At 29.2% G+C, this 24,974-nt stretch overlaps 3 protein-coding genes across 4 annotated transcripts in view; 1 reads left to right on the forward strand and 2 right to left on the reverse strand.

The window, feature by feature from the left end:
- Nucleotides 1–24,974, forward strand: part of gogo (thrombospondin-1 like protein golden goal) — a 141,434-nt gene that overhangs the window by 39,554 nt on the left and 76,906 nt on the right. The window contains exons 1-2 of one of the 2 annotated variants that reach the window (XM_088186234.1): nucleotides 18,232–18,372; nucleotides 22,278–22,569. The exons of the other annotated variant lie outside the window; for it this stretch is intronic. The gene's annotated coding sequence lies outside the window, so the exon portion shown is untranslated. Of the gene's footprint in view, nucleotides 1–18,231; nucleotides 18,373–22,277; nucleotides 22,570–24,974 lie in introns of those variants that run through there. 2 annotated transcript variants of the gene reach the window in all.
- On the reverse strand, nucleotides 479–1,747 carry LOC148235071 (uncharacterized). The gene has a single exon (XM_088186032.1). The coding sequence runs from the start codon at nucleotides 1,719–1,721 to the stop codon at nucleotides 1,125–1,127; it is 597 nt and encodes a 198-aa protein (XP_088042158.1). The 5' UTR covers nucleotides 1,722–1,747; the 3' UTR covers nucleotides 479–1,124.
- LOC148235072 (uncharacterized) lies at nucleotides 2,411–3,117 on the reverse strand. Its single transcript, XM_088186233.1, has one exon. The coding sequence runs from the start codon at nucleotides 3,013–3,015 to the stop codon at nucleotides 2,524–2,526; it is 492 nt and encodes a 163-aa protein (XP_088042359.1). The 5' UTR covers nucleotides 3,016–3,117; the 3' UTR covers nucleotides 2,411–2,523.

The following is a 24,974-nucleotide window of genomic DNA, read 5'->3' on the forward strand; positions in this document are numbered from 1 at the left end:
TTGCCTTTTTTTACGCGATTTCCATTTACGCGGGGCTTACGAAAAACGTATCTATCGCGTAATTCGCGGGATGCGTGTAAATATTAAAATTAATATATGTCACTATGCACAGCCTAGTTTTGTTTTTATAATTTATTACAATATTTATTTGTGAGAATAAGAAAATATAGAAAAACCACATCTGTGATGCTCAATCAGAATTATATAATCAATAATTTTCTCTTACTGACACCATTGAAATTGAAAAATATGGAGGATTAGCTTTATTTTTTTACTCTCTCTGAAGTTGCTTGTATATCTGTTGTATTTGCAAATATTTTATATTTTTAATAACATACAATGTTATTTTTAAATAAATAAATTATACAGGATATTTATTTAGTGACAATTTAGTATTACGTCAGACTGAAATCAAAGCCAGTAAATCAGTTGCATCTTTATTTTTATTCATATATTATACTAAATTTACAATCCACGATCAATAAATGTCATTTTCAGCGACATAGTTTGATTTTTTAATAGGTCATTACCATATGTATCCGTAAGACTAGGAAAATCTAAAAAAACCTCGTCTTTGATTATCAATTAAAATTATAATAATATGTACTCGTATGTACTTCAATTATCAAGTAACACTTATTTTGATCTCTAAAACAAGAAAGAAGTTAAAAAATACTAGATTTTATATGAGGTTCGAACCCATGTTTTTCCGTAGTATTTTTCATTGACTTATAATATAAATTATACATAAAAAACAGTAAATAATATATTGTATTAAATGCATTTTATCTTCCATGTTACTAGGGCGCGTACTGTGATATCTTTTCCTTTTCAATCACTCGCATGTAAGTGAAGAGAGTGAGTGAGAGAAAAGGGCGTGCGGACCGCACGCTCTTTTTTCTCACATGCGGACATTTTCTTGATTACTGCTATACGTGTCATCCGCAGGCATATGAATAAGTATATATTAAGGTATGTAATAATTAGAAATATATTTTTTTATATATTGTATTTATATTAAAAAAAATATAATTTAATTATGCAAGTAATCAATACAATAGCTAGATTAAATAATGTGATGTAATTCGTCTCAGTTGAAAGTAGTAGCTCGATTTTATTACATTTTAAAAGCGTCTCACTAGTCTGCCATTGAAAGGTTGAACTTCCTGCAAGATCCTAGCAGATACTCTAGAGTTGATCCTTGCTCCAGTAGGTGCTATTTCTACTCTTTGTAGAGTTGAATCAGGCAATAAGATGTAGAAGGAGTTCCTATTGTCAGTTTGGCGTTGGAGAACTTGTCTTTGGCTCTTCTGGAACTTTCTGAATCTAGCGCTTTGTTCTGAAGGTGGTTGATCGATATTTTCAGATAGTGGTTCGACTGTGGTCACCTCTTCTTCAGCTGGTGGTCCATATTCATTTGTAGGTGGTCCATATGCGTTCACCGGTGCTCCATAAGCATTATCTGGTTCTTCTTCTTTGGGAGCTGGGAGTTCAAAAGCCTGTCCAGTCGGTTTCCATCCTGATGGAGGGTAGGGAGTGCCAGCTGGTGGGTAAGGTGCTTCTTCGGCTGGAACAGTGGTAGCTTCAGCTTCTGGTGGTGGTGACTCAGGAACGGTTTCTTGCCTAGCCAAGAATCTAGATCTCAAGCGAGAAGATCTAAACCTAGGAGGCTCTGCCACCACTGATCCGATGATCAAACATAAAATAATGAAGCACTTCATTTTAGTTTGTTGTTTGCTAATTGTGATTGCTGAAGCAACTGATGATGGTTGATCGGTCTTGTGTGCTTATATACTAATCATAATTGACGTCCCATCTCGAATTTCGACCCCCAAAAATGTCTTCTGGAAATATATGCACCGCGTCTGACGTGCATATGTAATGTTCATTATCGAATCCGATAAGCAAAATGTTTCTGATTTTTTGAACTTGACGACCTTTGCTCATTATGATTGCTGAAACATGTTTTAATTTATAACATATATGTTATTTCACACTACTTTTATTTTCTGTTTGCTTTTATGAAATACAACAATAATAAATTATATAAATAACCGAGTATTACATATTTTATGATTGGTATTTCATACATTAAATTTTCACATATTAAAATATCTAAATTTCATTACTCATACCATGGTAATGTAGAACAAATCATCTGAAAAAGCTTACCAATTTTTTTTTTATTAAAATTTTATGTCTAATAAATTTGCTGTGATGTATTTAATAAAAGCTCAACTTATATAACATAAGTACATACCTTGATAAATGAACAAACGAAACCACTGACTGCCTTAACATAAAAACATCATTTATATCAGAAGTTTGGACATGATTAATTGTGTATACATTCAGGACGTTTTACGTTTATTAGACATTAAATTGATTGACGTAAAAAATAACACCATAATAATTTATAAAAATATTTTATTATTACATTTATAATACAAAATTTAGCTATAGTTATGATGTAATAAATACATATTTGGTTTTATGTGCAATTAGCTCTTAATGGACGATCAACTACCACTGTTGTACGTTTTGAGGTGCATAAACTATCGGCGAACTAAATTGAAGTGGTTGAGTTTGCAAATTGGCGAAATACTGAAGTCCTTGTGAAGAGGGAGCAAATATTAAGTTTTGTAGAGGTGTTTGTGGAAGTATATAATAGACTGGAGTGACTATGGCTGGTTTGGAAACAACCTTTCCACTCTTTGGACCTTTCAATCTTTCACTTTTTTTAGAACTATCACTTTCGATGTTCTCCGATTCAGGTTCTACTGGTGGCTCTGCTTGCGAAGGCGTTCCATAGCTCGTCAAAGGTGATCCATAAGTTTGCTTAGCTGCTGTTTGTCTTTCTGGTAATTTGAATTGCTGTCCTGACGGCGTCCATCCGGATGGTTGATACGGAGCTGCTTCTTGCCTTGCAAATTTATTAGATCTGAATCTCTTGGATCTTGGAGACTCAGCTGCCACAAGAACAATCGAAGCGATCAATATTATCAATACTTTCATCTTGATTGATTGTTATCAAGTGTGAACGATGCACTGATTGATATGTGACAGTTTGGAGTCGTTTTATACTCGTGCTCTAGTTTTGGAATCTGATTCTCCCCGCTTTTTTTCAAACAATCGATTACATAAGATCTGATTGTCTCTATCTGGTCATATTATCGATATTCCGAGTGTGATAAGGTCGTTGACGGTGGTGACATTGGCCTGGTAGCCAATGGCTAATTCGGAGACAGTTGTGTAAGGCTGGACAATCGGAAAGGTGCGATGGTCGCACGTGATCGGAATTTGTTGGCTGAGTTCCATAAGCGGCGCTCGATTACTGAACCGCCTCTTTGCTAATGTGAAATTGATTGAATAATAAATAATATTAGGTTCTAGTTATACTACTTTGTAACGTGCTTGTATGAACATGTGTTATCAATTATAATGCTATTAATATAATGCGAGTACCACTTCTGTTTTATTTGAGCAATAGTTTATTTTTGAATAAAAGTTATAGATATTTGTCATTAATATATCCTATGCTTCAATTTGTTATTTACAAACATATATAATAATTAAAAAAACATTTTAAAAAATATATAAAAAATAGAATATGTACAATAAAACCAGCATGTATTATAAAATGTGTTAACACCCTATGTAATCAACATCTTGCTGCTATAGCCATAAAAATGTAAGGATGCTTGGATTCGTTATGCGGGTCTCGCGTCACTTTAATGACTTTCTAAGCGATTGGTTAGTTTGCTCAAATGTTGCTTCATTATTTGGAATCCCAGCGAAGTTGTTAAAGAAGATTTTAAGGATTTTTAATATATCTTTAAAAAAAGGAGTACGATTATTTATTTTTGTTTCTTGAGGGTGGTATCAACAATCCGTCGATGCTAGTAAATTTTCCTCTGCGGGCTGTAGTGCTTTTAAAAATCTTTAGTGTAGCAGACCAATCACTATATTAACAATTTTATACGTACCTGTATTTATTGTATTTTAAGATATGTATATGTCATGAAATTTATTAAGATACGTGATTAAAAAATTCAACATGGCTTGGTTATTAAAGTCGTTTTAAAATTAAAAAAATTCAATAGTGTTTTTTACGTGATTTAATTATTTACATAAAAATACTGTTGCATTTTTTAATATTTATAAAATCACAATTAATTATAAATTTAAATTTAAGTGATTAAATATGTTAAAATTTACAGTACTAATTATAAAACAAGTTTATTAAAGCAAAATTTATTAAAAATAAAATCATTTTAGTTTCCAGTAAATTCTCATTGCAAAATGTGTGTTTTAAAAATAATTTTGCTCATGGACAAAAAACAGAAATAATTTTAAATAAATGGGAGGATAACTTTAAATGAAATTTTAATAAGCTCAGAATATTCTGCTTTTTATTTATTATAATTAATAATCACCTTAATAATTTATTTTCAATCCCATATTTAATTTTACAAACATAACATTTTATACAATACATGTTACTGGTTTAAAACCACTTTCATTTTTACAATTTGTTAAGAAAATAAGAATATAAAATTAAACGTTTAATGTTATAATTTAGGGAAAAACTTAAAAACTTTTAAAAGTTCAAGAGAAAAAAACAACAATATATTTAAATTTATTTTAAGGACATTTAGCTAAAGATATGGAACTATTGCTAAGTTGTTTTTAACTAGTAAGCATTTTATGCTTACATTTCAATTTCAGATTGTTACTATCCTAGTCTTAGTAACTGGGTGAGTGTGGTAACATAAAATATTTTTATACTTTTTCTGGTATAAAAATAACAGTGTTCTTTGATTGTTGATATTTTAAGGTTATCACGATTTTTTAAATTAGTATAAAACAGTGTATTTAAAATTATTTTTATCGCTTTATTTTGGATTAGTATTTCTTTACAGGCATATGTGAAGATGAATCAAATTTTAATAATTGTTTATATATGTAATAAAATTTTATTTTTTGTAGTAAGCGCGTTTTTTCGATTAAATATTGGTCCTAGGGTCGCAATGGCTGCAAACCCTTTTTAGAGCTAAGCTCCAAAATATGTTTAATAAAATTTTCTTGCCTTTTTTGCTGCCTCCTTTTTATGGCCATTGATTGATTTTGTCAGGCATTGTAAAGCATCTATCCATTTTTCTTTCCATAAAGTTGTGGGTTAAAAACCAACTTGGATTTTTAACCCACCTTTTAGAAAAGTCCTTGTCAATTTAGTTTTTTTTTGGTACATAAGTTTTCCTTGCAGTTCAAAAACCTCAATTTAAATTAGTTATGTTATAGGCTATTTTCTGAACTTTGAAATTTTTTTGGCTAATAGTAGCTTTTTTTATATTATTTTGTTCCAGTTTCTTAACGTAAGATTCCGCTGAACACCGTTTTGGCAAGAGCTTTCCTAGATTCGCATCCCTTATTATTGACCTTGCTAATAAAAATCGAAATTTAAAATATCGAAGCTTCGTTTATCAGTTATTATAATTTTAAGATCTTAGATTATTATATACTAATAATTTTAATAAATTATAAATACAAGTGTACTACAAAATATTTGCAAATTCGTAAATTTGTTTTTTTTAATTTTTCGTTGAAATCCAATATTTATTACCATATTGCATTTCTTACAACCAAATTTTGAGGTACATTAATAAGTTTTTGACGTAAAAAATATGAATAGCTTATTTTTACAAATGTAAAATTTTATTATTATTAGTAGCTTTTTCTAATATAAATTTTATGTAATAGATTTGCTCAATGTTTCAGTGATCTGATGTTTTATTAGTACTTATAAAAGTGTCTGTATTTTTGTAAATAACAAATAATAAAGTCAGCTACAGTTTTACATACTATATAAATTAAATTCGTGATAAAAAAATATTTGGTTAAGTTTAATCCTTCAAATAGCTATTTATATTATTTCATATAACACTATTCACAATAAAATTTAAATTAAAAAAAACTGATAAGTCAAAATTGATAATAAAATATAATTATGTTTCATATTTAATTGATGATGGCACATTGAGTTTTTTGTTAAGTCTAGATAATCGAATTTTTAATAAATTAATTAAAAATTATTTAAAATTGAATTTTCAGCATTTTTTCTAAGCAACGATGTAGAATAAGTATAAAATAATTTTAAGATATCATTCAATAAGCTCCCATGAAAAATTCGAGATGATTATTAGTATTAATTACATTGTAGACTACTGTATTATTATTAGTGTTACCTTTAATCACTGGTAATAAGGTTTAACGATACAAATTCATAATAATACTGATAATAAAACATGTTTAAAAATTAGAATATTTTTTCTTATGTACTATATTGTGAATTATTTATTTTTTATTCTTCTTCCATGAATCCGAAACTATAGTACGACTTCTATATGAAATTTTGCCTCAAATCACATTTTTAATTTTACTTACAAAAAATATTACATGATTATATTTTATAGTACCCATTTAAGGCATAACAAAATAAACTATTTACGAACTGCAACGCTATGCAAATTTAATTCAATTATTCACGAACTCTCTACCGAACTTCTCCAGCGTAAATATTCACAGCGAAACTCAGATTCAATTATTATATTTTAAACTATCGTGAACGTTTATGGTAATCTATCGTGATTAGTGCTTGTCAAAATCTCATCTCGACTGTAAAATACATCCGTGTTAATCGAGCATAAGCGCAATCGTTCTAGGGGGCTATCGATCTGAGGGTCCTTTAAGCTTTCCTTTCCTGTCAAGAATCCTTGATACGGTTCGGAAGAAAACCCGGGTAGGATTATTTCCACTAAGGAAGACTTAACTGATATTTACACAGATGTCTTACAGCGGATATTAAGAATTGCGAGTGTGCTCATTGCACACTCATTCGTGCGTATTCAAGATTCGACTATTATTTTTTTAAGAAAATTATATGTATTCAAAAGTGATATGTTTTAAGGCTACCATCCATTTTTACATTATTTAACGCTTATAACGCGTTTTTGATTAATGTATCATTAAAATCAATATGTAGTAAATATTTAAGACAAAGACAGTAATTTAATATTTTTAATTTTATATATTTAAATATTTAAGGCAATATTATTTATATGAATTAAAAATATATTATTATAAAGCAAATTACATTTTCCGCTCTATCGCTTCCTTTAAGAGGCATACAAAAATTATTACTATTAAAAAATCAGCTTGAATTTTTATATATAAATCTAATACAAAATCAGTTATTTATTTTTTTAACGTTAAAGCGACCATCTGTATAAGCAACTGTTCAAAGTCGATTTGTAAAAATAACGATATATATTCACTGAAAGAAACGAAAGTGAAAATAAATTAGAAAACGTATATGATTAGATAACAGTAACCCATTTCTATTGAATACATAAATTGTGTTCAATGTTGAGTTGAATGACAATTATTTTTGGCGCTTGATGACTCACGTTGTTTATTTGGGTTTTTATTTGTATAACTATGCAATGTACAATTGTAGAAAAAAAATTTTAAGCGTACTTTTGTGTACCATATCCATATTTTATTATGCGCGCATTTATAGTACTTATTTATTTTTATTTACTCTACTTAGAGCCGGCGAAAATAAAATTCGAACCTCAGCGAAGCAATTAGGCTGAATTAATTAATTTTCGCAACAAGAATCGCCTGCTGCTACCAACCTTAATTCACTTTAATTTTCTTAAATATATAAATTTATTTTTAAGGCGTAAATATTTCGCTCCGATTAAATTTCATACGGATCCGCGGTAATGCGGTGTATAATAAATTTGATTGAAAAAGTTCCATATATAATATTCATGAAACGCAGAGTGGAGATGAGCTATCCGGAAAGTACGGCGCGAATAAATTTGCCAACTCAAATCGGAAAACGCTTTTAATCCAGCTATTCGCTGGTTCGTATATTTTTATGTAATATGTTAAGGCGACGGGAGATTGTTTACAAATTATATTGCGTCAGTCTCTAGCTCAGCGAATAAATAGATTGCTTCATAACATACCCAGCGTAATACGTATTTTTTAACATTTAATATAATTTTATGTAATATATACATAAAAATATAAAAAACAAGCAATATAAAATAAATGCGAAGTAATCGCAAAAGAGGCATTGAAAGCAGTCAAATGTACATTTTTGACTATTTCAAATATATATTAGATTATTCGAATGACGTTAAAAGAAATTGCCAATTTTCTCTGACAATCAAATTTTATGGGTTATCAGAGCCGCACCTAGTTAAAGTGCAAATTTTTATTTGCAGTTCAAGTTGAATAATCGTTGTTTTATATTTTAGCAGTAGCCATCGTTTAATGCTATGTATTTACTATAAGCAATACAATAGATAAATAATGAGCCAAAATTTATTTTGATTTTATTATAGAATAAATTATCTAACTTTTTCTATTTAGTCGGAATATTCAATAAACAATAATTCTACACTTATTTTACTTTAGAGACCAAATTCAATGATTATTGAAATATTTGATTTTAATCTGGAAAATAAATTCACTTTTGACTATAAATTATATCTAGATATGAAAATAATTTATTTTAAGTTTTATAAAAATCTATTTTTTTATGTTATTGTGATAAACTATTTTTACGGATATTTTAAAACCTTATTTCATAATATTTTTTACCGCAATGATTAAAATATTAAATTTAATTGCTAAGTCTTAGATCTGTAACGAATTATTTTGATCAAGTTGAGTTTTATTTTACTAAATTAAAACCGTTTTCCATTTATTTTATAATAGCAATATAAAATAACATTATTATAAAAAATACTATATTTAAAAAAAATATTCGGATTACAGTTTATTTTTAAGACACAAATCAACTAATGTGCTTTTAAAAAAATATTTTCTTCTAATATATGTAGTTATATGTTAAAAATGATATAAACTAGTGGTGCGCTAACTATGGATTTTTTCGGGAGTTAGAAAACTTTTTTGGGATCGCGAAATTTAAAGAAATTAATTTGGCAAAAAATATACGGTTTTATTTAGCAAAAATCAAGCACAAGTAAAATAGCGAAATAATAATTTATCAGCAAAAATTATATTTTTTGTGATATGGATATACAGAACATAACCTTGATAGCCATATAGAGTCCCAAGCGACGCGAAGTAGATTGCGTACTCTCTCAGTCGGTACGCGACAATTGGGCGACGGACAAATGGGCGATTCCGGTCAATTGGGCGATGGTTATTTGGACGACAGAAATTAAAAAAAACTTGCACGCTTTGATTTATTTTAAATATTATTAAAATATACATTAAAACGAAAAAGTATACTAAATGAAAAACAATTTTATTTTCAAATTATTAACTCATATTATAATTATATGCAATACCACGTAAATATTCTATGATATTTTTACCTCAAAACTTTTATAAAAAATCTTTGGTCTATTCTCTTCATAAATATATCCATTCCAAACATATTTTTCCTTGTCTTTTTGACTTAATATGCCTGAATTATCCATTTATGAAGAACATAAACTGTGGTAACTCAAATTAGTCGTTCTCAACAATGATCTATAAAAAACAATTATCTATAAATAACACATAAAATATAACCCTCATGTTAATAAAAATACACATACTTATTTTCTTGCTGTACTGAATTTTTAACCAAAAACACAATGACACTGTTTTAAAACCACGACAAAAATAATTTTCAAAGACGCAACGAAACTTTTTGCAAACGTTTTCAGTCAAAATTCAAAAGCATACTGGTCGCTAGGTATTGGTTTTTATTTTTATATATAACTACCATATCTAGTTTTAAATAGATAACTGTAAAATATGCGATTTTTGTGAATTCCTAAAGTTTATTCTCACACTAATTTCCAAGGCGCAAAATATAAAAAAAATTCGAGTGAAGGGCAAAATCCACGACAAACATTTATTAGCGCTAGTTCTAGGTTATTATATTTATATTTAACTACCCTCTCCAGTTTAAAATAGATAACGGTAAAATATGCGATTTTTGGAAATTCCAAAAGATTGTTCTCACAGTAATTTATAAGTCTCAAGACATAAAAAAATCGCGTAAAGGGCAAAATCCACGATAAACACTTATCAGCGCTAGTTTTGTGTTATTATATTTATACATAGCTATCCTATCTAATTTAAAATATATAACCGTAAAATATGCGATTTTTAGAAATTACAAAAGTTTGTTCTCACAGTAGTTTCCATGGCTCAAAACATAAAAAAATTTACGTAAGGGCCCACTATCAACATTTATCAGGTAGGTATTTATAATAAAATTACCGACTTAAGCCGTGTTTTATGGTAACGGGTAGCTTTCTTAAATTCTTGAATAAAAAAATCAAACTGCTTAAGTGATATTTTATGATTAAATAAGCACAAATGATAAGTAAATATATACATATATCTTATGTAGGTATATTAGATTTTGTTTAATGTTTTTAATTATATTCTAAAAAATATTACTTATATTATTGTATGTACGTATCTGTATATATATATATTTTAATATGTATTAAATTATGTTAATTATTTAATTAATTATAAGAATATGATTTGTCGCCCTAATTGACAGTGTCCCCCCAAGTGACGCGTTGCAGATCGCGTACTCTCTCAGTTTCTTGACGACTGACGGACAATCAACACGCGATGAGTTTGCCGTGTGACGTTTTTCGTGATTTTTAATATAAATTTTCATTTTGTGCTTTGCAATCGCATACCTCACATTTAATTAGTACAAATAAAATAATACATTAAAAAAATATTTTTACATACACGCATAAAAAAAAAACAGAATTATCTGTTTTATTTAGATCTCTAACAAACAAATAATTTCACTTTAACTACGTTGAAAATTCGATTTTTTAAAGCAAAATAGGAGGCAGGAAATGAAAATAATTTGCGCACTACTAATATTAAAACGTAAAAAAGTATGCTGAAATTAAACTTAACTGATGTCTATGTATATTTAATCCACAAGTATTTATTTTTAAAGCAGCGATGATATAAGGCAACTATATTTACAGTAAATATCTAATACCAGCTTTATAAATGATAATATTAACAAATAGTAAAAAATATACATATACTAGAATTAAATAATATGATTTAATTCTAGTACATGTAGATTTCAATCGCAACTAAATAATTTTTTTTTTTATAAATATATTCTTACAATGATTACCCTTCCGCCCTCTCATATACATAATTAACTTGATAAAGTCTGGTTTCTTTGCCTATGGTTCTATTTCGAGATTCAAGTTTATATAATTTAATTTTATTAACTGTGATTTTTCCATTCTCCCAAATCGAACCGAGAAATTAAACATTTAAAAGGTGCGCCTAGTTTCAATTATGACAGGGGTGAAACTCGCCAAATTGGAGGCCGGGCCGAAAGCACGCTACAACTTTATCACTCATTGCCTCTAGCTACCGTGAGCGGTTCTTTGTCGGGACATAGGGGATGAGGGCGGAAAGGCAAAAAAGCAGCAGCGGCGAAACTTTTCAATCTCGGCCACTCTCGCCCTACGTAACCGGAGAGTTAACTTTTGACGCGAGTTATTACGAAATTTCTGGGTGATTTCTGACGCAAAATACCCGTACCGGAGCGTTCGCACTTTGCTGGGGCTTTTCGACGCCATTGTTGTGATCGGTAATCATGTTAGGATATTCGAAATAAATATAGACATCGGAACTTTCTTCGATGGTTTCCCATTGTCTGCTTCTCGTCAGAGAAGATTATACGCGGAATTAAATTATTGATCATACTCGTAATTTAGCGCTTCGCTTCTTATCGCGAGAGAAAAATAAAATAATGATAAAATCTTTGCCTCTATCTAGCACGCTATCTTCTTTCAACCTAGCGATCGATAAATAAAGAAAGCAATTCGCATTTTTATAATTGCGTTTTAGAACACGATATGGTGTGCATCAGCAATACAATATATATTTATATATGTATATGTATATATATATATATATATATATATATATATATATATATATATATATATATATATATATATATATATATATATATATATATATATATATATATATATATATATATATATATATATATATATATATATATATACATATATAAATATATATTATATATAGGTGTAGTATGTGATTAAATTAATACAGTATATTATGGTAGATATTGTGGGGGGGATCCAACTAGTAGCACCGTTAACATTGACGTAGTTCAAATGATCATCTCAAATATTATGAAATGGAAATAACCAGCTCGCCAGATTTAACAATACAAGAAAATACTCAATATCACAATTGCACAATATTTAAAAAAATCGTAGACCACCTACCTGCTAGCACATCCGTCCCATTAACTACTCTTAAGCATCCGAAAAAATATTTTTTTATGCATAAACTATACGCGATAGAGCTTGTAAAAACTGATAATATTCTCTGCATTACTTACAGTTTACTTTAAGTCGTGAACATATGTTGTTGGTTGAATAATCAAGCAATGCAATTGATCCACTATAATTAGCATCTGTGATTTGCCAGAGCTGTTTCGAATCGAGAGTAAAAAATATGTAACAATTTGTCACTCCGCCAGCTTCTCCACCACCGCTCAGTGAATAACGATACTCATCTACCATAGATTGTCACAATATATTTAATATTATATATATTATTATAGTATCCATTAGTCTTTCTGGCTACAAAGTCACACCCCTTAGGGTTAAAACAATCTTAAACAGATTTCCACTAGCACGCAATCTACGAAATACAACTCGACGCTATTTTTCTGTGATAAATTATACAAAATAAAAATTTTTGGTGTCTATTTTGGGTGCAAAGTAACAACGCTATTACGGCCTCAAAACTTTATAATATTAATGGACAGAGAACTGGATAATCGTTAAGGAAAACAAATTTCAATATGACGCAAATAATCAAAGGACCAGATTACAGAAGGAAATTCGAGAAATACCAGATTTAAGTTCAGTTCATCGACAGGCAAATTTTATAGCGTTACTTTGTGAAAAGCCCCATATACTATGTTTACAATCTGCCTAATCCTACTTGGAAAGATTTATTCTTATCTGATTATTAATGTGCTTTTTGGATTATCAATGCAAAAAAAAGGCTAATTAGAGTAGTTTAGAAAATCGTAATTTTTTTTTAAATCAAATTCTTCTAAACTCTTTTAAAAGCTTATTAAAAAGCATGCATATTTTTGAACATCTTACATGGACACACCCCATTTTATGCAGCGTTATTGTTGACAAATAGTATATTTATGTAATTGTTTTAACAATATATAGCTAGTCATAAAATTGGAAATGAAGCTATAAATACATTGTTAAAAATAATTAACCTAGGTTTAAATTTTATAAAAATCAGCCTTAATTGCTTGCCGTCATCACGACCCTTAGACCAATATTTAATAAAAGCAAAAATAAAATTAAAGTATACGAGAGCTGTAAATCATTGCTTAATGCACATTTTTATTATTGTATTTAAAACAATTTTAAAATAAGTAGTATATACTAACCATTAAAGAAAATTGTTTAATAAAAATCATTTAATACACTCAATCTTAAATAATCTAAAATCGACTAAAATTTAAAGATTATCACAACATATCAAAGCATATATTGCTTTAAAGACAGAAGCACACATTTTGGAGGGTCGGATTATTTAACTTATTATTTTTCAGTTGGTATTTTACTCTTTTTTGTCTTTATTTAATTTATATTAAATAGGTTTTTAGTTTTTTCCCTGAAATTTTAATCAATAATGTTTTTTTGTGTTATAAATTTATTATATGTAAACAAAAACACAGTATTATGTATTATATTTAAATATAAGTATTAAAAAATAGTTATCAAAGTATTATTAATGTAAAATAAGAAAATCATTTTTATGATCATAATATTATTCTATATTTTTGGGGTTTGGTGGCAAATGGTGCGATGCTGGGTAGTTCAAACAGTATATTTTTCATTGCACAAGTTATTATGAGTCAACATATATATATATATATATGTAATTTAGTTATCATGTTGATAATAAATTTTGTAGCAGGTAGTTCAGTACGAAAAATGTAAAATATATATTTTATTGCTAAGTGTATGTTAAGATCTCGCTATTTTTTGCTTAAAAAATCATGAACCCTTTTATATAGAAACAGAGCTTGAAAAAATATAAAAACTGATTTCAACAAATTAAGTAATATTGTCAAGCACCGCTTTTCAAACGTACTTTTTCTCTAATAAATGATATTTTGGGGTGCGGTACGAAACCATTATAAATGCATCCCGATAAACAAAACAATCCTATTGTTTCAACGCGTCAGTGGCGTAGCTAGGGTATGTAGTGCCCGGAGCGATCCTTAAAATTGCCGCCAAAAAACATTTTTTGTATGGTCATAAAATCAGCATTTCTTAAAATAATTAATTTGTTAAGCTCTTGCTATTCGCGGATATATATATATATATATATATATATATATATATATATATATATATATATATATATATATATATATATATATATATATATATATATATATATATATATATATTAGTGCATTTAGGGTTAAGTACCACACTAGACGATCCCATCGCAAATATGCTGCCCCCAAGCAAGTGCCGCCCGGGGCGGCCCGCCCTCATCGCCCCAAAATAGCTACGCCACTGCAACGCGTATTTCAATTACACAATACTTTATTTAAGTACAATACCTATTGCTTAGTAGTAACAAATAGTTATAGTTCTCGGATGTTCCTCTATGACGACTTTGTTATTTGCTGCATTTATTCAATTGACTGTTTTTAATTGAGAATTAAAGTATTGTTTCAAAAGAAAATGGTCCGAATTATTATATTTTCAATAGTAAAATTTATTTTTATTTTAAATATTGTAAATAATAATAACCATAAATAATATTTATAAAATAAAACTTAATACAATTGAGAAAATAATAATCTTAAATGATAAAATAGGCAATTTTTTAATGTTTTTTTAGAAAAAATAAATTTGTTTTAAAAGTGTATAATTAGTATTTGTTTCAGTATGAAACTCTGCTTTATATGAGTTTGTTTAAATCAGAGTTTATTATGTACACTTCATAAACGTATATATTGTACGTTATAATGATTATAATGTGTACTTAAATAATGTTTTCTTAGACTCAAAAAAAGTTTTTTTCCAATTTATAATAAAAAGATTATTCTTTAAAACTGTAACTCAATTTGATAATAAAAATATAGCATAAAAATGTTAAATAAACGAATTTTAATAAAAGGTAAACATATCTTTTTAAATTACTTAAGAAAACCCTTAATTGCAAATTCAATATCTGAAAAGTATGATAATTTTTTAAAAAATAACAAAACATTATCAGATAAATGAAAAGCAGACTTTAATGTTTATATAAAATTTAGTCTATACAGGACTTTTGCCGTTTTTAGATCATACTTTTTAAAGCAAATATTTTAAGTTATTAAATATTTAGGGTTTGCTTTTTGCTCGCATTTTTCGAATATAATAAATAAAGGGTTAAGCAAAATATGCTTAAACGCTTTTTATATTTTATGTTTATTTAAATCAAAGCTTATACATTTTTTCTTTAGACAGTTAAATACTAGTGTTATAAATAAAAGATTTAATTACGATTATATCGCTTACTTGTATTCGATGAATTTTGAACGCAAAATAGGAGCTTGTTTAATCTAACATTTCTCTACAATTCTTTGAATTCCCAGCATTTAAAATAATAGAGTATGTAACGTTACATTTTAATAAAACACTTGTTATGATAAGATTGTTCATTTATATCTGAATATATATTTTATAAATGAACTTCTTCGGGTATATACTTTGTAGAGCATATTTCATCAAGATTAATTGGCAATAAGCGATTGCGTTTAATTAAGGGTTGGAGTTTCTTATTAGGGGTCGAATTTTGAGACCCATCTCCCCTAGGGCTGGTCTCAATCCGATTTGACAATGTAAATATTAATTTTCAATTTAGATTCAAAACGAAACGTGTAAAATTGCGTAAAACAGATTTACATACATACGTACCATCGCTAAAATTTTTAAACGCAACAAAGGAAACAATGAGACCATTCGGTGATTGCAAACTTTTCAAGAATTCCATAAATATTCATATCGCGCTGGCACTGAAATACAAAAAATTGATTGTCATTGCCGTTTTGTACGGTTTGTTTCGTTTTGATTGAATTCTCGGAGATAGGAACGAAGAAAGTTCAATATTGAACGCGAAAATTTTGGAAATTCTCACAGGGGTTTGAGACAAAATGGCGTGGTATTAGGAATTATTTGGAAATATGTCACCGTATGTGGCTTTCTTTGTGTCTGCTTGTCTAAATCAAAATTGTATTGTATTCATTCGCAATAAAGTTTGAAGACTGTAATTGACGTGAAACGTTTGAAAATTTATATGTTTATTCACTAGTTTTTTTGCACGTTGAAAAATCAATTATTACTTTGTTAAGGTATCCGTTTATCGTCTGCCTTTTAATATTTGTTAGGTATGACATACATAAATATAAAATCTAGTTTGTTTGCAATATGTTTGCCAAGGATTCCGACATGACAGGCGTTAGCGCAATGCGTTACAACGAGGTAAACACAAACAAAAACTAATTTGTGATGATAAAACATAAAAATTTCCTCGGTGTATGAAAACTTACGAATGTGACTTCCATATATTTTTTTATTATTAAAAATGGTCTTGTTTATGACCAACTATTAATTTTACTCTTATGTTTTATAATTTATGTTTTTAAACAGTAGTTCACCCATTGGTGTTCAAAAGTTTCCTTTTTTACACTACACAATCACTAAATGAACTAGACCAGTTTGAAGGGCTTAGTCCTCTTTAGCGTTATTTTCAAGTTGTCTATATTGAAGAGTTTGCTGCCTTGATGTTGACGTGCTGTTGGAGCCTCGCTTCATGTTTAACAACAAAAGCACTAGCGATATCTTTGACAACTTGTTTTGGTTTTTATGATTATTATACATAAAAACGAAAGCAAATATAATATAGATAATTATAGACCCTTGTCGATTTTATTAACACTAGCCAAAATATTCGAAATCATAGTATGCTTAAACCATATCTAAAAATACCTGTTAAAAAATGGTGTGAATTTTTCCTCTAACCTATTTAGACAGAAAAAACTCATTCACCATTCGACAAAGTGTAATCTAGCGCTTATATATTATCAAAGTCTTTACTTTTAGTGGATAAATTCGTAAAATAGAGGGAATGGGAATAAACACTATATTTTTAAATTTATTACAATTTAAGTGAAGCTCGTAAAAAGTACGAATGCTCTCAACCTCACATATGCGCTATTATACAATTAAAAAAAAATAGTAAAGAAAATCGTATCGATGATTTCTTCAGTGCTCAATTTAAGGCAAATGTTGAATTAAATAATAAGAAAGTTACTGCAAACAGATATATTATTTCCAAATTAATTGACGGGATTTGCTTTTTATCTAAACAAGAACTTTCTTTTCGAGGACACTGAAAATAATAATACCGTAAATGAAGGCAACTATGTTGAATTATTGTATTTTCTAAGCGAATCAGACACATTATTAAAAAAAGTGAGAATAGATTGTCAGCTCTTGCATTAATATCAATCGAAAAAAAACATTTAGACAAATTAAAGAAAAACAATACACTGATTATATAATGCGGTTATTGCTGACTTTTGTAAGAAGGAGCGTCAAATAAAATTAATTTTCAATAAAAATAAATACATAATATGTTTATAAAATAAATTTCAAAATATAGTTTTGTTCAGCCCCCCCTAACCCCCATATTATCAATATGTAATAAAAGTATATATTTTTCACTATTTTCAACGAAAGAACGTCATTTGAAAATGTCGTAAATTTGGCACATATAAATTAGATTTAAATAATATAAAACTTGAAATCATCGACATTATACTTTTAGAAGGTCAACAAGTCAACAACAAAGGTGACCTTCGTGTCACTTTCGCATTAAAATAAATCGAACGAGAGATACATATTTAAAAATAAACAAACAACTTGCATTAAAATAATTCGAATTAGAGATAAATATTTTAAAAATAGACAAAGAGGTGAATGACATTTGTTATTTTTAATGAAGCATAATCTTGAATTGTCTGGATGCATCTAAAAATATTTAAAAAAAATACCAGTAGCTATGCGACCACGGTCGTAAACGGCCGAATAAATTCTTTTGTTACATTTTTCTCGAAGTGTTCTCGTTCATATTTTTTATAATAATATCCGTTTCGATGTTTTTAATTATAAAGTGATAGTGTAATTTAGTGTATGTGTTAAAATTAAGCAGTGTATAATTCAAATTAGTGTTTATAATATAGTTACTATGCAAGGCAACCGACGCGATGCGACGCGTCCCTTCCCCGGCCTCGCGGGGGAAGGGACGCCGATTGACGCCGAAAGCGCGATATTTACAATTCTAGGCATCATGCGGTTGACAAGGAAATGTCTTCGGAATTTTCTGTGTCATATAGTTAACCCTTTGTGCTAGTAACTCAACATCGTATTCCAAGCGTTGCACTCAAAACTTTCAATGCATTTATTGGCTTTGTATTGGAGCTAATTTTGCCAATTTCAATTTATTAATGGTAAAAAAGCTTCTGGTAAACACAGTTAAGTAATATTGAATTCTAAACTTATGCATATAAGTCAATAATCTTAAATTTACGAGTGTAAGTTTATTGTAAAAATTTTCATCGGAATATGGCCGAATCGAGCTGTGTTAAGACCGCATAACGCTTACTTGACAGTTTTAAGTTATTAATTAATCCCCTTAAACTGATTTTTTCCTTCAAATGTATCTATATTTTTATGATATGGGATGAAACGGGATTATATGCTCTTATTGTGCATAATTGTTACTTAATATTGTGTGTCTGTTATGGAATAAAAGGATTAGAAAAAAGCTATTTCGCTCGCACTATTAAAATGAGCGATTGACAACTATCGATCTGGGTATCGACATTTTTAGCGGCAATTCAAATAATAATATTAGTCTTTTAGAGCTTTTAAATTACTAAGTCGCGTAAAACAGATTTAGTAATATGTGTTTTAATTATTTATAAATACATATTTTGTTTTACTTTTAGAAATTATCCATATAATTACGAATGACGATATAATAATGGATGTTTAAGAAAGTGACGATGAATTTGATATTAAATGTGTGATTATTACTGTGATAGTAATAGTAGTAGGAATTATATCTAACTACTGAGGGGCCGTATACCTGCCCTATTATACGCATTCATTGAAAGTCGAGTCGATAGATAATAATATTTTATTAATAATTTAAAAAAATTATTTATAATTTATTATTTAATTAATAATATTAATATTTGTCAATTTAATGAAACATTATAAAACAAACGTAATGATAAATTTTAAATCAGCGTTTCATTTTAGTACAAAATATATAAGTATATCGTACGTATGGGAATGGGGAGCCATACTTTCGTATGTACGTAATAATTCATAAATAATAATGTTTTCATTGACAAATCATTTTAATCGTTAATACGCTCTGACACATAAAATATTAATTTTACCGCCTATGTTTCGTGAATTTTTATTCCTTGTAAATTTTTCACAATTTACCTATATTTTGTATACCTCATTCCTAAAATATATATTTTTTAATTTTCTTCAAGTATTTTTGCGCTCTTATGATGTGCTTTCTTTTGTCAAACGCTCATATGACTGTCTGCGCATTTGACGCGCGCTATTTTGTTACAGCGCTACTTTGGTAAGCGCTTTTATGACGCAGCGCTATTTTGACACACGCTCATTTGTCCGCGCTTATTTGTGACGTTGCCCTTATTTAGATATGAAAAAATATAATATGATGATAACATTATATGCTTTTCACTTAAACAGCCTCCATTTTATTAATTCCAACAGTAGCATATTCTTTAACTCTGTAAGATAAATGCCTAAAACGTAAATTAAAAAGATATTTGCTGTTTTCAAGTAGCTTGCGGGCTCAGATCACTCTTCGCGTGACATGCGATCTTAATTATTCAAATACAATTTCAGGCATCGTAGTTTTTTTTACATTTCAGAATATTATTATTAGATACTAGTATACATTTCAAATCTCTAGAGAACATCATGAGATCACATTCGACAAATCCCAGCTGCTGCACCGAAATCACAGTTGACAATAATTTAACTTGACATGCCATTTTAACTTTACCGACTGATCGTAGCATCTTAATTTCTCTATACATGTGGTAATTTATATATTTTTATAAAATAAGCTATTGTCAATTTTTTTAGGGTTTATTAGCATTCAAAATCACACCTCTTCGGCCTCAAAATCTATAATTGATTTTTTTCTGAGCATGGTGCACCAGCATAAAGCTAGTATTCCATGCATATAAATGTATTTAAATATAGAATATATATATATATATATATATATATATATATATATATATATATATATATATATATATATATATATATATATATATAATTTAAACCTAAGTTTTTTAGGTAATAAACACTAACTTATATTACTATCGTGCTGGTATGATAAATGTATATATTATTTCTAAATATTTTATTTAATAATTGGACTGCTCACATTAATATAATCAATCAATAACTTTCCAGCATATTTGCAAAAAATTAATTTCACTATGTACAAATTCGCATCGCATGATCGTGTTCTTAAGCAAAACTCTATAATTCGGTAAAAATAAAAGGACCAGTGATGTCGTATTATTTTGAAAGCGAAAGCTTTTTAACAATTTTATTATCTGCGATAGAAAATGCTTCTGAGACTTTAGTCAATGAGTGATGTATCGGTCGGCTATGTTCGAAGCATTTTACGATCAGAATGGTCCAATTACGCCATTGTACGGACACGCGCGGACATCGGCTTAAAATACGACACAGAATCTAAAATTACATTTTCGAACCTCCAAAACCGTATTACGACCGATAAAATTTATATTACTCCGACCCATTGTTGGTTCGGACCCTCCCGCGTGGTTTCATCAAAGAGAGTGTTGTGTAAAATATGGTATCCATGTTTATAATTATCGATCCTGTGTCCTCCTTAATAGTTTAAAAATGTAAAAGCAATTAATCAACGTAAAAAAAATATTAAAAAAATCTCATTTATTAGTTTAATTATTATATTTACAATTTATAACGTGTATATAATTTATAATTCTGCAACAAAATTTTATGGAACACTGGTGCACGTACTACTATTCAGGCGAGAGAAAATCCGGATTAATTAATTATTTTAATCGCCTGAGTCAGTGCCAGAATATAGCCACAAAACGTTTAAAACTGAGTTTAATCTATTTATCTGACCAAAAGCATCCGGCAGTATATCAGTATATTGCAGAAATTTTATATACATATCGTAACACATCGTTAAATTATTTCAGCTTACAATCAATGTACAATTAGCTCTATTTTATTTTATTTAGGACGGTATTTATTCGTGAGATTAGAAACATCTAGAAAAATCTAATATACTATGATCGATCGGAAATATAATCATATACTATTTACTAATTTTAATCTTCCAGACACGATAAAAATTTAAAAATACTAGGACCCTTATGAAATTTAAACCCAGCTCATTGACTTATAGCAATGGCATATCGTGTTGCTGTATGTTTATAATATATTTTTCGTTTTAATAAAATATGATTTAAATAAAAAAAAATTATTATCTGCAAAAAAAAATGTGAAAGAAAAATGATAAATGAAATGAAAATTTCGGCAAACTTTTTTGCTGATATACAATTTTTGTGGAACAGTCTAGATTTTTGCGAATTATCTGCAACGATAGCTCTAAATAATTATTAGTGTCATTTAGTAACAATAAATAAGTCCTTTTCAGAAACGCTAAATTTATATCGTCTGATTTTATAAAATACAACATTAGTTTATGAATATTTATGATTCAATTTTTAATATTTTTTATTTAAATATGTATGATATATTAATAATATGTTCAATAGGTAATAAATATAGCAAGCTTTCGGGTAATTTATACTACTTTCATAAGCTCTCCCTTGTTTTTCAGCATATTCAAAACTAGTTATTATATATTCATATTAAAGGGTTCCTCTTAAATATTCAGCAATAAAATTTAATTTGCAAACAAAGTTCACAAAATGCCAAATATAGTTATACTCATTATTGCAGTTAAAAAACTGGTTGTCATAAAGGGGATTATTTAAAAATAAATAAGAAGATTTTACGAGGCCCCAGCCACAGCAACATTGCGCTTGCAGCGTGTGTTTAAAATAAACGTTGCAGATCTAATTCCGTGAGTGTAAGATTCGTTTAGTTATTGGTCTTGTTTCGGCTTCCGGACGAGATACACGTTCTGACCATACCACTTCAACGACGGTTTTCCTCCGCTGACTCATCGGTCTTCAAGACCTGCTCTGTCATGACGGAACCAATCTTTGACGTGGACTCACTAAGCACTCAAGTAAGTGAGCATACCTCAGACTTGACCAACCTCAGGGAGGAAATGGAGATCCTACACCAGGAACTCCTTGAGGAACTATCTTGAATATGTCAAAAATTTATTCAAAAAATAATCGCAGATAGCCTGCAAAACCAGTGCACATTTAATCTATCCCTAACTAACGATAACTTTAAGAATAAGATAGAAAAAACAATTAAAAGTAATCTCAATAAAACCCATAATAGTATTAACCCAACCTCGTCTTCGGAACTTGAAAACATTCTTCGAACACTCCCCAGTCGTAAAGCACCAGGAAATGATTCCATTCCTTATAAAGCATTCAAATTCCTTCCACCAATTGCCATCAATTTTTTAAATAATATCATAAACGCGGCATCCCTACGGCATAGAAACAAGCAAACGTAATAGTTCTACGTAAACCGGGTACTGATCCAACTATTCCAGCGAGCTATCGACCGATTAGTCTTTTACAAAATAAAATTTTCGAAAGACTAATTCAATCTAAATTATTAAGACACGTGATCGATAATAATACTTTAGCTAAAGAGCAGTTCAGATTTAGAACAGCGCATTTGGCTACGCAACAGCTACATCGAGTTGTGGATCACATACAAACGGGCTTTGATAAAAAAATGTCAACAGGAGCAGTATTTCTGGAAGCGTTTGATAGAGTTTACCACTATGGGGTACTATATAAACTCATTAAATTCAAATATCCAATAGAACTGGTCAAAATTTAAAAATCTTTTCTCGAAAACAGACATTCCGTATTAAATTATAAAACCATTTATCTAGTCCTAGACCTATTATAGCAGGCGTTCTTCAGGGAGCGATACTAGGACCTCTTTTATTTACTATTTTTACCAGCGATTTTCCTTCAAAACAAAACAAAAAGGTCATTACTGCCCTATTCGCGGACGATAACGCCATACTAAAATCCTTACTGAAAAGTACTTCACCTTCAAAAAAAAACTCGACACCATTCAGAAATGGTTTGACAAATGGCTGGTAACAGCAAATCCCGATAAAATGTGTTTCTTCAGTAAAATAGGACACCACAGTGAGAAACATTTTAACAACTTATTAAGTTACAATAAATATAATACTATACCTTAACCTCAAAACGGCCAATTTGCTTTGAAAAAAATTGCCACTCTTCTGTAATTGGTTGTCCCATTTGGACAACAAAATAGTTAATGGAGGAGGTCATGAATATAAATATGGGAACCCGGGTACCCAAGAATGACTTCCTCTCAGACACTTCAGGGTTTAAAGCATTGAATTTTCATAAGCTCTTTAACTTGAAGTTGAACAGGGGACTTAACTTTAGATTAGTGAAGATCGCAGAAGCTGCCGCTTCTCTCTTCGCATCCACTGGTCCAGCTTAACGTTATAAATTCAGAGCAAATCCACTTTGGAAACGCTTGCAGACTATGAACGCACATATGGACAACATTTTTAATTGTTGCACAGCATATTTCATATTTAAAAACAAACTTTGTTTTAACAAAAAGTATACCCCTGACCCAAGGATCAAGACAAAGCCTCCGTAACTGTTATTTAAGATTAGAAAATTCGTAAGGGGTGTTTTAAAAATAATCTGAAAATTAAATGCATTATAAATATTTTCTAAACGCTGTACCTTTATTTTCTGAATATCCCTCGCCATAATATGATTACATTGTGTCGGAAATTGTTATATTTGCATTCAGAAAATCACTAAAGCGTTTGATAATTTTTGATCTCACAAGTAATGAGATTTAGGTAATATAGTACACAGATTAAACACAAAAAACGGCTTTGATCTTTGAAGCGTGCTTCGATAGCAATAAGGCTTCATTGTCGGTCTCCATTTTTTCATCCCCTCGACCGTTTAACGGTTTTTAATTAAATCCACGGCGTATGAATAGGCCATTAATATCGCGTCAGCGTTTAATCGATGTTTGAGAACTGTCGACACGCAGGGCGGCATTAATTAAACTGTCGACATTTTTCCAATTACCTTTATTTTTTCGCCGACTGAATACGCCGGCCCGCGGGCAAGGGGCGGTTTTGAATTATACTCCCCAGATGTGACCGCGTCTCCGACACGTCGAAATCCTCTGCCCTGTTTTTTTTTGTTTTCCGTACTGTGCGTTGGAACTTTTTTATTATTTATTTCCGCATACATTTCCGAGTCACTCGATAAGTTGTGTTCAAAGGCGAAAACAGTGCCGTTCCCCGCAAGCTACAATTTCCCAACGGGAAAAAGTTCCAAAGTGGGAAAAATATTTATTTTTTAGATTCAATAACATACGTTATTTTATTGTATATATCCACTTATTGAGTGTTTTATAAATTGAATAGATGTACGGATAAAAATAAATATATTTATCATATTGCCTTTAAATATATGTATATATATA

This window comes from Plectrocnemia conspersa, unplaced genomic scaffold, assembly GCF_051122295.1.
Source record: "Plectrocnemia conspersa isolate PC_06_02 unplaced genomic scaffold, ASM5112229v1 ptg000005l, whole genome shotgun sequence".
In the NCBI taxonomy this organism is placed as follows: domain Eukaryota; kingdom Metazoa; phylum Arthropoda; class Insecta; order Trichoptera; family Polycentropodidae; genus Plectrocnemia; species Plectrocnemia conspersa.

Excerpts from the sequence above, each read along its gene's own strand:
- LOC148235072 (XM_088186233.1), bottom strand. The coding sequence starts at position 3,015 with ATGAAAGTATTGATAATATTGATCGCTTCGATTGTTCTTGTGGCAGCT.
- LOC148235071 (XM_088186032.1), bottom strand. The coding sequence starts at position 1,721 with ATGAAGTGCTTCATTATTTTATGTTTGATCATCGGATCAGTGGTGGCA.